We start from the raw sequence: 14,654 nt of genomic DNA on the forward strand, positions 1-14,654 counted from the left end.
ATCTTGAAGACTATTTTTGTCTCTCTTTATTTTTTTTAATCGTCCCTTATTGAAAAGGCCATACTGTAATTTACCATACTGAGAACCAACTCGATGAAATAATATTCTTGAGGTAGACATTTACCTATGTTTTTAACAGGGAAGACTTTAAGATGTTAGAACCAGATGGAAATTAACCAATTTATTTCATGCTTTCCACAACCTACTTTACACATGATGTCATGGAGATCGAAAGGTATAGTGATTTGTGCAAAGGCACCATGAGTAATGGGAGGAATAAAAGCCAAAATCTGCATCTTCTGACTCCATCTATCAGTTTTCTCTCTCTACTGACTTTTTTCCTGGTAGAGCCCTGAGCTTATCTTTCCTGCTGGTCAGGTGAAGACTCCTGGTTTCAAAGCAAACACTGGACTCATCTTCCCCTCTCTCATTTATGAAAATTCTCAAAGTGGTCAAAAGTGAGCTCTCTGGCAGGCCACTGGAGACCTGTATTCAGTATGATGAGGAAAACCTATCAATAAATGATTTTTCAGTAATTCAGTTTTAACTCCTCAACATTTCCAATGCTTATTTTGTTCAAAACACTATACTTAGCTCTTTTAAAGTTATCTAGCCAGTAATACCTAGTTGTATTTTATCATCTTGAATATTATGGGAAAATGTCTCTTACATTTATTGAAATTAAGATAAGCCACCATCTTTAGCATTCAATTTTCTAACCAATCTAGCAATTTTAAAAAGAACAAAATAGTATGGGATATGTACAGAATATACTCAGTTAATGTGCATTTAGTTCTTATTGACCACCACATTCTTTGTATATTTGCAATATCATTATACATTTCTAGGAATCAATGTACACAGAGCACATTACTCCCTTTCCTCCTTTCTGAAAGAGGAAATAATATTCGTTCATTCTAGTCTCCTGTTCCTCCTAGTGGTGTCTCAAAGATGACTGATCTCCTTGCTCTAAGACCACACCTGTAGGTTTCCCTGAACCACAGGGAAGTTAAGCCAGGGGTGATTCCTGTCTTTAGGGACTGTCAACACCAATGGAGTAAACTTAGCAAAGACTGGTGATGAATATAAATGTAAAAACACAAAATGACCCATAGGTGTGCTGATCAGAATGGCACTGACTGGTTGAGAGTAAGTTGGGTGATTCCAGTCTAGCTACCTTGCCCTCACCCCAGCCCTGGCCTCTCCCATCTTCCCTGAGTGGAGTCTCTGCTTTCTCTCTACAGTTGTGGACATGGATGGAAGACCTTCAGAAGGAGATGTTGGAGGATGTCTGTGCAGACTCTGTGGATGCAGTCCAGGAACTGATCAAGCAGTTCCAGCAGCAGCAGACCGCCACTCTAGATGCCACGCTCAATGTCATCAAGGAAGGCGAAGACCTTATCCAGCAGCTCAGGTCAGCGCCTCCCTCCCTGGGGGAGCCCAGCGAGGCCAGGTCAGCATGGGCAGAGCTTTCCAGTGGGAAATGCCTCGGGCTAGACGTGAGATAAGTCCTGTCCCAGTCTTGACTCAGCAAAATCTTGCTTTGTGGTCTTGTGTGAGCTTCGGTTTCTTTATCTGTAAGATGTAAAAATGCCTGCACCATACCCAACTTGAGTCTAGAATGAAATAGTAAATGGAAAAACTTTAATGTTTCAAAGCATTATTTATCGTTCAGGATGTTATTCAGCCATCAGTAAGTAACATAAATACAACAAAAATTAACAAAAGACAAAAAAATAACAAAAGTAAAAAATCATTAAGAATTAGGGCATATTTGCTCATGCAGAGAAATAGACATTATGGAATATGGTGTTATCTGACATCTGGTCTTAGGCTGAACTCTGACCTCCAGTCCCCCAGTCAGCAAAATCAGATAATTTTGCTGATGTTTGACTTTGGACCCATGAAGACATAGAAAGAGTGTGGTGGTGTCCTACCAGTTCCCTGTTACCCATTTATGACCTTTTACCATTCCTTGCTGCCCAGAAAATAAAACTCCTTCTGCATCAACCTAAACAAACATAACTAAGGAGACAGATCCTGTCTAAAACTTTTCATTTGTTTAGAATTACCCAGGCCATTGCCTCCTTTCTATTGGCATCAATATCTAATTTTCTGTCCCTGTCAAGGACACTGGCTCCTTAGATAAAGTGTCATGAGGCCTTAGGCAAGCCCTCAGCAACCAAACCCATGCCCAGGTGCTGTATAAATAGGATTTGATGGTGCTAATGATGCCCGCCCACAGGGACTTGTTCCTATCCCAAAATCACTGAGTGCTGGGACCTCTGCCAGCTCTGGACAGAAATAATCTCATCAGCAAGTCCCAGGCCAGCCTTAGGGCCTGAGGGAATTACGTCAATTGGAGACGGTTTTTTTCACCCATACCAGTTGTCCAATTAAATAAACAATGAGAAATTACCTTTAGAAGGCCCTGGCATGTTTTTCTGTTGGAAATTAATAATTTCTATTCCAAACATGCACATGAGATGCTCCAAATCCTCCTATTGCATGCTAACAAGACAGCCTCTTTTCCTTCTTCCCCTAATTCATCTTCATGAATATATAATACATGACAGCTTTGTCTGCCTCCCTAGGAAACTCCACTGTCATTTGCCTCTGAAGAGAATTCCAAATAGTGGACAGTCATTTAACCTCTCTGGGCCTCAGCTGCTTCGTCTGTGTAATTAAGGGGTTCACTCTAGGAGTTCTGGCAGCTCTAGAATTTTGTGATGGCTTTGTGTTATCTATTCAAATACTTTTCACAGGCTTGGCTGGCTTCACTTTCTGTGGGGCTAGGCCTATGGAGATGCCACTCATTCTTAACAACTGTAAACCTGCACAATGCCTAAGGGCATAAGGCTACTTGATGATGGCAAAGGCAACAATGTGTGTGATGCCTGCTCTGCAAGATTAAATTCCATGGGTTTCAGAGAGTACCGTAGGCATATGACCAAGAGCCACTGGCGACCATTCATTGTGCCAGTAACCTGACTCTAACCTAGGCTCCCCTCCCTGACATCAAAGCAAGTCAAAGAGAAAAAGAAGTAAATGGTGCTTAGTGGACATTGGTAGGATACCTCACACACACCAGAAACATTTTCCCTAGGTCTTCGTGATTTTTCTGACACTTGTCACTAGAGCACCTAAGGGAGATTTTACATCATCTCTGTGATTCCTAGTGACTGTGACACTGACATAGTGCCGCATAAAGTGGTCCAAAATCATTCTCTTCCTTCTGGAAGATGAGTGATGGAGAAAGACTGAGAGGAACAATCCAGGAGAATAATCATATCCTCCCAGCAGCAAAGCCCTCAACAAATACATAGCAGATAGCACTGAGTACATCTCATGTTCTTTTCATGCCTGGGGATGTCCGTGCAGTTGTGGGAGTAGAAACTGTGCCTGTATCACAACAAACAGGCCAGGGTGAGGAGGCAGGAATTGGGAGCCCTCTGAATGGTAGAAAGAAGGACGCTTGACAAATTAGCCTTATGCCATCTTCAGAAACAGAATGAGCTCAGATACCATTGCTTCTGAGACAAACACAGGCTAAAAGAACATGGCTTTCAGAAAGCCTGCTGATGAGATGATTGGAAATAAATGATTTCCCCCTTGTCCTTTGACTCCTTAAATTGTGTGAGAAGCTAAGATGTCACAAGATAATGAGTGTACCAGTTTATTTCAAGTTTTAGGGCTCTAGCTTACTCAAGGCTCTATGGAATCTAAACTTTAACCTAGCCTCCATCATTTTCCTGTTATAGTTACCACCACCTCATTTTGCTGAGCAAATCAATCTGTTTATCTCTTGATTTCCCTCTACAAAGCATCACCTCTCCCTACTACGTTTGTAGAGACCCTCCTCAGAGGAGGCTACACTTCCTCCTATTGACTGTGTTTCTCCATTTCTTCAAACCCCCACATCAAAACTGTTTGCAGCCTTTGTTGGTTGTCCCAGCTTCTTAGGATCTAGCCTTTACTCTCCTGATCAGTACTTGACACTTCACTTGTGTCCTTTCATGAGTAATAATCATCCATACAACATGTTACTGGTCTTAGTTCATGTGCACTCTTATTTAACAGCAAACTGTGAAGTGGGCAGGGCAGAAATTATTAAGTCCACTATTATTAAGTCCACTTGACAGATAAGGGAGCTGAGGCTCAGAGAGGTGATTTCCCAGGACCACCAGCCTAAATATATCAGAGCAGAGACCTAATTCAGGTTTGCAGGCTCCAGATCCTATGCTTTCCTAAGTATAGCCTGAGCCTGTTTAGTATAATAACACCAGCCCATAACTTTAGCATAGCTTTATAAAGTACATGCTTACAGTTTTGGCAACCATGACATCATCTGTTTTAACAAAGAGTCTGTGAAGTAAAAGTAGGAAGATTTTTTAAAAATATGCCTTTAATATGTTTGTCTGTATGTATTGTGATAGATGTATGTGTGTGTCTGTGTGGGTTGAAACTATACATATTAGACTACATATAAGTGTGGAACCATTCCATTTCTCTAATATTTTATGCCTTTTAGAGTCCTTTCTCATACATAATTTCATCTTATTTCTTTCACAAGTCTGCTTGAGGAATAGGAGAACAACTAGTCTTGGAAATAGACTTGTGAACCCAAAACAGGATGCATATAGCTTTGGTTCACTCATTAAGCAGATAGCATCAGGCTCACAGCAGGAGTTTGATAAATGTCTGTTCATTGAATAACTCAACTGATTCACATCCACCTTGCTCAGATGAGGAAGGTCCCCCTCCTTCTCTGTCACTTTTAACATGGAAAGGCCTCTCCCTCCCTTTTTCTCCCCACTCTGCCACAGGGACTCAGCTGTGTCCAACAACAAAACACCCCACGGCAGTTCTATCAGCCACATCGAGTCGGTCCTGCAGCAGCTTGATGATGCCCAGGTGCAGATGGAGGAGCTGTTCCATGAGCGGAAGATCAAGCTGGACATCTTCCTGCAACTGCGCATCTTTGAACAGTACACCATCGAGGTACCGGAGGGGGGAGCAGGACGGGAGGTGGAGAGGGGCCAAGATGCTTCCTGGCCAAGGGCACTGCCCCAGGGACAGGGCAGTAGCCTAAGGAAATTAGAGCATCCAGCATGCATTTTTAGAACACAAGAAATTCCCAGTCCACTACGACATATTCCTTCCAGTCCTTCTCATCCCCTACTGCCGAGCAGAGCCCCTCTAGTTTACTTTCTGTCTGTAGATTACTTTCTTGAGAAGGTTTTTTGTTTGTTTGTTTTGTTCTGTTGAGATGGAGTCTTGCCCTGTTGCCCAGGCTGGAGTGCATTGGCACCATCTTGGCTCACTGCAAGCTCCATCTCTCGGGTTCAAGTGATTCTTCTGCCTCAACCTCCCAAATCGCTGGGATTACAGGCACGTGACACCACACCTGGCTAATTTTGTATTTTTAGTAGAGATGGGGTTTCACCATGTTGGTCAGGCTGGTCTTGAACTCCTGACCTCAGGTGATCTGCCTGCCTTGGCCTTCCAGAGTGCTGGGATTACAGGCATGAGCCACTGTGCCCAGCCAAGAAGTTTTTTATTGCTATCTATTAGAGTCTTACTTGGCATTTTCCTGAAATACCATGGAGCTGGTAGTTTGATGATGGGAGTAGAGTCATTGAATTTCACAGCTTTATGAATGGGTAGATGTTAAAATTAGGTGGCCTCCTTAGAGCTGATAATATCAATCCTGCATTAGATTCAATCACACAGCAGTTAAGAAGCCAAGCACCACAGGAAGGGGAATTTGTATCTGCAGTTTGATTTCTACCTGTTAAGAAAGTAAGCCTGTGCTAAGATCATTTGTTAGTTCTTCTCATAAACTCCTCAGTTTATTTTTGGAAGGTTGGAATCACATATTCTGGTAAATTTGTGTCCCCTTTATCATACCAATTAGTAATGTCTTCTCTCACATAATTTCCCCCTTTTAATATTTGCTTTGAAACTGTAACTAAAGCCAGGCCAATAGGGTTTCTGTGGTATGAGGAATATCCAACATAAGGCACTTTTTCCTTTTCAGGGATGGCAAAGGGTTGAATTAAAGGCATGTCTTCTCTTTGCTCCTGGCTGGTATGGTAGGAGGAAAAACCAACTTTCCACCCACCATTTCTTAACTTTGTTTTCCATTCCAACCATCTCTCTGGAGTTAGGGCCTCTGGGTTTCTGGAGAGTGATCTTCCCGATAATATCTGCAGAAACTTCAGTGGAACAGCTTTGGAAGGAAATTTTTAAAAAGAATATATTGAAAGCTCCAATATCCCATCCTAATCCAACTCAATACAAGAGACTGTCTTGGGAACAGCTACCCTTTGCTTTAATCCTGGGTCCAAAAGTGTTCATATTGAGAATCTGAAGTGTAAAAGAAAAGCAATCATAAAGGTATTCATCTTTCTATCCTTTACTTTCTTACAAGCACATCTGTACTCCTGCCTCCTCGGGAGAACTTGTAATTTCTTGCTTAAAGACTTCACGTTCTAAAAGATGCTTTCTGGACAGGTCCTGGAACAAAGGAGAAGTTAAGCCTTTAAATCTAGATCTTAACTATCCTTCCAACTGATTTCATAACCTTACGTGAATTTATTTATACTTTTTATTTATTTTGAATGTACTCTCAGGATTTCAGGTGGCAAGTAGTATCAAAACATGTTTTGAAAAACAATCAAAATGCCAGTGGGAAAATAAAAATATTGACATGTAGTGAAAAGTGTATGTAGTGAACATTTTAAAGGCAGGGTAACAAGGTAATAAAGAGGTAAAAGAGAGGGTTTGGGTCATTATTCTTTAGTAATTTGGATTGAGATGTACAAAAATAAATACAGGCTAAGTTGATTAAAGTAGCCAAAGGCACTCCTGCAATCATTCCTCAGCTCCATTTTGCCCCCCTGGGAGTGAATATATCCGTGGAGAAATTATGTTAGCAGGTTTGGTGGTTTTGCTGTTGTACTTCTTATTTACTCTCCTGTCATTCTGAGTCTGCTTCAAAACATGCTTAAGGGGGAGGAAACAATCTGAGGGTTTGGAATAAGTTTTATTTGAAAAGATGGCTGTGGCCTGGAAGTCAGGGTTACTGGTTCAGTGCTGGGATGGGTCAGTTAGCTTCGCTTTGATATCATCTATGCCCCTCACATCAGCTGGGGGCATCACATGGGTGTCTTTGCTTGCTTCGGTTCTAGGCAAATCCAGTTCCACTCCTAAAAAACGATCTAAAACATATGGAGAAAATATCCTTTAAAAAATGTGGATTTAAATCGCATGCATTAAAATTGGATCTGGTTTAAAGGTTACGAGAGAGGAACTTGATACTTAAATTATGGGGCCGAGGGTGGTGGCTCACGCCTGTAATCCCAGCACTTTGGGAGGCCAAGGCTGGCAGATCACTTCAACTCAGGAGCTCAAGACCAGCCTGGGCAACATGGTGAAACTCCATCTCTACCAAAAATACAAAAAATTAGCTGGATGTGGTGGTGGGCACCTCTGGTGCCAGCTACTCAGTAGGCTAAGATGGGAGGATCACTAGCGCCCAGGAGGCGGAGGTTGCAGTGAGCTGTGATCACACCACTGCCATCCAGCCTAGATGACAGAGTGAGAACCTGTCTCAGAAAAAAATAAAAAGTAAACAAATAGATTGTGGGATTTGCATTCTTTAGCCTTTGTATGTATAAAAATTCCTCTTCGTACCCCAAGTACTGGACAACAACTGGACAACCTGGTATGCAGGCTAGCACGAGTGTGAGGGCCTCATAAAGTGAGGGAGAGAAAAATCATGATAGGATTCTGCATCCTCTGGTGTAGGCTATAACATCCGGATTTTAGAAGGGGTCTTATTCCCTTGTCTTGTGGGAGAGGCCCAAAAGCTTGGGGAGAATGCCACATCTAATCTTAGAACTGGAAATCCTGCCAAACCTATGAAAGTTCTGCTTTGAGTCAGATTGTCAGAAGTTATTTTTGAGGGTGTTGAGATTATTCAAATACCAGCTATGTCTCACTGTGGGGATGAGGAACGAACTTTTAGAGAAGCTTCTAAGTGTGAAACTGAGGGTGGTTTCTGTAACGAGAGGTGTGTTTATGCTGACATAAGCCAGGGCAGGGTCTGTGATTACAGGACCTACAGTGTGGTTTCTTTCCTAAAGGAAGGCATTTGATAGACATGCTCCAGATTCCTCGGGATTACTGAACACTGGAGGAGGCCTGCTACCCTGCATCTGAGGAATCTAAGCGTGACTCCTTAGGCATATCACTGAGGGCCCAGATGAGCCAGTTAATGTAATCAGTAGGATAGCATATGAGCTGCTGCACCAATCTCTTTTTACTCAATAATAATGGTGCTCACTTTATAACCTGGAATGAGATCATAGGGTGCGCCCACGTAAAGTGAAACATCCTAAATTTGTTAGTCAGATGTTCAAAACCAGGCCCATAGCTGGATTTCTGGTATACCTTCTTGGACTCCATGGAGACCAAAGTGACCTATAATGGAACATGATGTTCTGTAATGTTTTTTTCCTGTTGGTTCAGCCTCCTTCTATGAAAGACATTTTATATAAACTAGTTACGATAGAAGAGACATTTCACCCAATACAAATGTTTATTTTGTGATGGTAAGAATATCGGTGATTTTTTTTTCTTATTTTTGATACTTTCTTACATTTCCAAGTTTTATACAATTAGGAAGGACAATCAGAAAGAAATGAAAAATATTTTTAGAGGCAAGAATAGGCCAGTGGTCTCTGAACATTTTTGATTATGTACCTTCTCAGTTTTTTTGAACTTGCAACCCCCTACATATAAATATTTATTCATTTTTAAGTTACAAAAATGTTTGGTCACTGGCTAATAATTTCAAAACTCAACACGCTCTTAGGAAGAGGTTTAGATTTTTTCATTAGAAGTTGTGGGTTCCATATTTCAAATAGTCTTCTGATAATTTCCAATTATTTTTTCCCTGGTTTCTTGAGAGATCGGATTAGATTGTCATTGTTGCCTTACCCCATAATGTGACTGACAGAGAATTCAAAGTTCTCTTGTGCTTTCATGATTAGTATTATCTTCAAACTGCAGTTTCTTTGCAGGAAACTCGTTAAACCATGTGTCTTTTTGTGAAGGTTAGTTTAGTTAAAACTAGATAGTAGATACATCTATTTAACTGGACAAATGAAAAAAAGCAATAATTTGAAATGTGCAGAAAGCAGTGAACAAATGAGCTACAGTCAGCCCCACAGAGTTGTGACACTCCTACCTTCCCTGAGGAGCTCTCTTTTTCATGCCCTCCACAAAGCCATCTGCCATGTGATCAGAGTGAGACTCCAGCACCAGTCTACTAATGAAAATCCTGGGAAATTTTATACACTTTGTATTGGCTTGATAAAATATATGTGCATAATATAATATATATACACATATATGCATATTTATATCAAGATAGTTTTTCTATTATCAATAGACAATTTGGGGCATTTTCTGAGATGGGCATACTCATGTTGAAAAGCCTTAGAAATGACACCAAGAAAGATAGATATTCTAGACAAGGAACTTTCTGAAAATATGGGCCACCTTTATAGTTTTTCTTTTAAATATCTGTGTAATTGCAAGCAAGGTGTGCTTAACGCACCTGAAAGTTTATTGAGTAATTAACCTGAGTAGGGGATGATCTACCAATTCTAAATCTATGGGGTTCATCTAAAGCAAGTAGGGGCCAGGCTAAGGCTGGGGAGAAACAGCATTCAAGGAAGAAACTTCTACCTAAAGAAGATAAGCTGATTATAACTTACTGGTGGTCTCAACTCTTCAATTAGTTGCTTGCAGAGGTCCTTAGCATTTTATATTAGAAAGAGACCATTCAGTCAGCCTTTTACCTGTATAGAAATTCAATTCAGTAAACATTTGGTGAGCACCTACTTATGCAGCAAAAGCCATGTTGGACATTGAGGATATAACAGGGAGACACAGAAACAGAATCGTCATACAATTTAAGAATTCTATGATAGAGTCTCCTGGTTTGCAGAGAACACTGGAAGGGGCAGATACTTAGCCCAGTCAGGATGTCCATGGAGGGTTTCCCAATGAGGTTACATCTCAGGGCAGGCAAAAGTTGGTGGCTAGGATTTGGCATCCCTGGAGGATGCCATCCAGCCTCTACCAGAATATCTCCAGAGCCCAGAAAGGGGCTTAGCAGGGAAGAGAGAAGAAAGGCAGGAGCTCACGATCTCACTATTATGTTGAACCAAAATCTCCACCTTTTACACTTCAGTCCTTGTTCCGCTCTCTGGGGGGGAAAAAAAAAGAAAGAAAAAGAAATTAGTCTGCTCCCTCTTACTTGGGAGCCTTAAAAATTTTAGAAAATGCTTATCATAGGCCTCTTTTCCTTTATCTGAAAAATGGTGAGATTGTATGAGTTATTTCTGCAATCCCCTGACTCTAAATATTTTATTATGATTTCTCCTTAGTGTCAGCCCTCTGTGGTATATATCCCCTATGTTATTCATCTCTTTCTGGGTAGGACATGGTCTCCAGCCACTGACTGTCTTGGTCACTGTCTGCTGAAGGGAGCGTGGCTCACATACAGGCTTGGATGTATCCTCTTCAGAGCACTGGCTCTGGTGCAGCCCAGGAGATAGGTACCTTTTTATTGACTTCATCACCTGTCTTGTCTAGGCTTTGCTTGCTTAAAAGCTCCTGGTTGTTATTTCAAAGTAAGGGCTTCCAGTACACTGACTTTAAAAAAAATAACCTTAAATGGCAGCTTTTATATTTTGTCACTCACATTTAGTCTTTTTCTTTTTTTTCTTTTTTTTGCACAGTTCTTCTGCCTGTGAAAATAGATGTAAATTTAACTTATTATTACTATCAATGTTGTAGCTGTTTGAAAAGTTGGGCAGATAAGACAGGACTGTCTGGTGCGTCACTACAGGCTCTTCTCTGGGGGACACAGAGCCATTAGTCTGCACAGTCACTGTTAGCTGTGGATCATCTAAGGGCCCATCATCTAGTCCAATTTTGCCACTTTTTCTTCCATAAAAACCATTCGAGACTGCAAGGCCTTGCTGTTCTCCACGTTTGTAACATGCCACATCCACCAACATAGCAACTATATCAAGAAAGAAGCTAAGATCTATTTGAGGTCATCTTTGTGGACTCTTCCTAATGATCACTGTCACATTTTCTGAATGTACCCCCAGAACCTTTGGGAAAAACACGTAGAATTAATACAATGAAGTAAACCTAATCCTCACAAAATATTTATTTCATAGTCTCTTCTAGACTTTTTGACAAATTAATTTCAGGATCACTGGGAGGTTTTCCCTACTATCGTCCTTTTTAAAAAAAAAAAAAAAAAAAAAAACTGGATCATTCACAAGCTTTAGTATTCTGGTAGGTCACCTGTTTTCAGTAGAACTGTCAAAAATCCCTGATGGAATGTTCAGATCGCTCTGTAATGGGGTGGATCTGGGGCTGTGGACCTGAGCTCAAGTAACATTATCAAGCTTCAAATGCTGTATGCTCCTTCTTTCTGGTAAGGATGCAGTAGAAGGTGTTCAGCTTACACGGGGGGAAAACATTCTGACACTCAAGCATAACTAGGTTCTAGAATGAGTGAGCAATATATGTTATAGGAGCTCTTCAACAAAAGAGAGATCTTTTAAAAGGAGAATAGAGTTCCACAAATCTCAAAATGATAAAAGGCAATAGTATGGACAAAATTATAAAAAGGAATAACCAAGATCCCTCCCAACCCTGTTAATTGACAGTTGTGATTATATCAGGGACCTCAGGGGTTTTTTGTTTGTTTGTTTTTTGAGACAGAGTCTGGCTCTGTCACCCAGACTGGAGTGCAGTGGCACGATCTCGGCTCACTGCAAGCTCCGCCTCCTGGGTGCACGCCATTCTCCTGCCTCAGCCTCCTGAGTAGCTGGGACTACAGGCACCTGCCCCCACACCCGGCTAATTTTTTTGTATTTTTACTAGAGACGGGGTTTCACTGTGTTAGCCAGGATGGCCTCAATCTCCTGACCTCATGATCCGCCCACTTCAGCCTCCCAAAGTGCTGGGATTACAGGCGTGCGCCACCGTGCCTGGCCAAGGACCTCAGTTTTAATCATGATGATAGAGAAGAAAAGAACATGAAATTGGCCATAAAAATTATCCAATTATCCAAATTATTCAATTGGTATAGAAATTAAGTAATTGAACATTGGAACTCATCAATTACAGCATTTTTGCAATATGTTCTCACATTAATTTGCCAACAATTAAAAACAACTGAGTGGATTTCATTACTTTCAAGTCCCTTTCCTTTTCTGGAAATTTGTTACAATATCCCCAAAGGTCTTTAGCTATTTAAACAAATATTTTAACTCTTCAGAGAGATTATACATATTACTAAAACAGGGAAATGCTATGATAACTTTAAAATAATCTGCTTTAGAATTCACTAATCTTATCATTTTAAGAATTGATTAACAGAGAGGAACTCAACATTATGTTGGACAAGAGTAAATGACCATGGTACTTTAGCTAGTTTATTCATCGCGGTAACCTATATCGATACATTATAGATAAAATAGCTCTTCCCACACAATGAGATGGTTTCTTCAGCTGCAATATGTCTTTCCCTCTCAGCCAGCATTTGTAGGCCAGTGGAGAGTATTTGTCTTCCACTTTCCTCATCTTCACAAAAATAATGATGTCATAAAACAGAAAGATGCTCATTTTGCAATTGACAACGCAGGTATGTCAATGGCATCCCATCACAATGTAATGCCATGGACCCTTTCTTCCTACTGGTAGTTGGAATGAGATTGAATCTTAACATATGCAACATATGTAGTGTTCATTAATGTATATGATCACCTTTGCTGAGAGACAGTAATGCTGTGATCAAGTGTGTAGTATTTTGAGTTAGACTGCCTGGGTTCGAAACCTGTTTTACCACCTTTACTAATTGTTTGGCCTTAGGCAAGTTGCTTTGCTTTTTTTTTTTTTTTTTGAGACAGGGTCTCACTCTGTCACCCAAGCTGGAGTGCAGCAGCCTGATCTCGGCTCACTGCTATCTCTGCCTCCTGGGTTCAAGTGATTCTCCTGAGTTCAGGCCTCCAGAGTAGCTGGGATTACAGGTGTGTGCCACCATGCCCAGCTAATTTTTGTATTTTTAGTAGAGACGGGGTTTCACCATGCTTGCCAGGCTGGTCTCAAACTCCTGACCTCAAGTGATCCACCTGCCTGCGCCTCCCAAAGTGTTGGGATTATAGGCGTGAGCCACCACACCCAGCTGGGCAAGTTGTCCTTGAAGCCTTGGTTTCCTCATTTGAGAAATGGAGATGAGATAGTATTTCCCAGCCTGTTGGGATACTGTAAGGATTTAATAAGTTAACACACAATATTTTTAGCAAAGCTCCTGGCAGTTAATCAGCACTTAATACATTGTAGTCAGCATTGTTATTATTCATAATATGTTTTCTTTTATATATATATTTACTTCCAGGTTTTAAGCAATTAAACATCCCTTCTTATTCTTTCTCATTGTTTCTCTTCTGATTTGTTACTGAGTCATATTAGGAGATCCCTGAATGTTTATTCAGAGCACCTGCTGTGGGAGCCAAAGTCATTTGCTCTTGCCTTACAGAGACCCTGCCTGTGTAGGGAACAGATCACACTTCTATCTGCTGCAACTTAAGTCTCACACCAAATTGCAGATGTGTCTCCTATTCATGACAAAGGCCTCTGGGACCAGAGAATTCTATATGGATTAATATTACCTTTATACTGAGCAATCTGGCCAAGTTGGTTTTAAAAAAATCACTAAGCTCTTTAAAAATATACTGTACTCTGCTCACTTCATCAGCACATACACTAAATTGGAACTATACAGAGATTAGCATGGCCCCTGACTCACAAATACGTGAAGCGTTCCATAGAAATTTTTTTTTTAAAAAAAGAAAAAAAATACTGGAGGAAGGCAGTGTGTTTTCTTGCAAGGATAAATTATGCCTGGCATTTATCTAAGGCCACAAACACACAATTTCTTGGTCTGCTCAAAAATATATAATTAATTTAAAAGGCTCATGTGAAGTGAAGAAAACTGAATTATGAGGTTTTGTTTGTTTGTTTTTGTTTTGTTTTGTTTTTTAGAAGAAAACAGGAAGGGTAAAACTGGCACTTTTCTGAAGTGAGAATAGTAAAAAGAAGGATACGCCCCAAAATCAATTCTTGGGGCAGCCCTATTGATGTAACACCATGGCTAAGAGCATTGGACTTGGTCATTAAATGCTCAGCTTTGCCACCACCAGCTCTGAGACCATGGGAAAAACTATATGACTTCTCTGTGCTTTCATTTCCTCCCATAGTGCTATGAGGATTAAATAAAGTTGATCAAGCACTTAACACACTGCCTGCCGCATGATAAATGCACAATACAAAGTAAAATGTCTTCTTCAGTCATACTGTCTTCTTCGTCATTATTGCCAACATCAAAACACTGATCTGAAGAAAGAACTACACAGTGAGATTTCCAGTGTTGCAGGTGGTAAAGAGTTGAAGTGGGTAGACCATAGGAAGTGGGAATAAAAGGGGGGCAGGTGAATTTTGATTCAGGCAGATACACATCAAAACATCTGGGGAAGAGGGATGATAGCTTTCTC

At 40.7% G+C, this 14,654-nt stretch overlaps 1 protein-coding gene across 24 annotated transcripts in view; it reads left to right on the top strand.

The window, feature by feature from the left end:
• KALRN (kalirin RhoGEF kinase) overlaps positions 1–14,654 on the top strand; it is a 690,448-nt gene that overhangs the window by 363,121 nt on the left and 312,673 nt on the right. For 18 of the 24 annotated variants that reach the window (XM_031662269.1, XM_031662306.1, XM_031662320.1 and 15 more), the window contains 2 exons: positions 1,245–1,453; positions 4,827–5,001. In XM_031662269.1, coding sequence (XP_031518129.1) covers positions 1,245–1,453; positions 4,827–5,001 — 384 coding nt within the window. The remainder of the gene's footprint in view (positions 1–1,244; positions 1,454–4,826; positions 5,002–14,654) is intronic. The other 6 variants (XM_031662304.1, XM_031662312.1, XM_031662367.1 and 3 more) reach the window with 1 other exon arrangement.

This window comes from Papio anubis, chromosome 2 (genome assembly GCF_008728515.1).
Source record: "Papio anubis isolate 15944 chromosome 2, Panubis1.0, whole genome shotgun sequence".
NCBI lineage: Eukaryota > Metazoa > Chordata > Mammalia > Primates > Cercopithecidae > Papio > Papio anubis.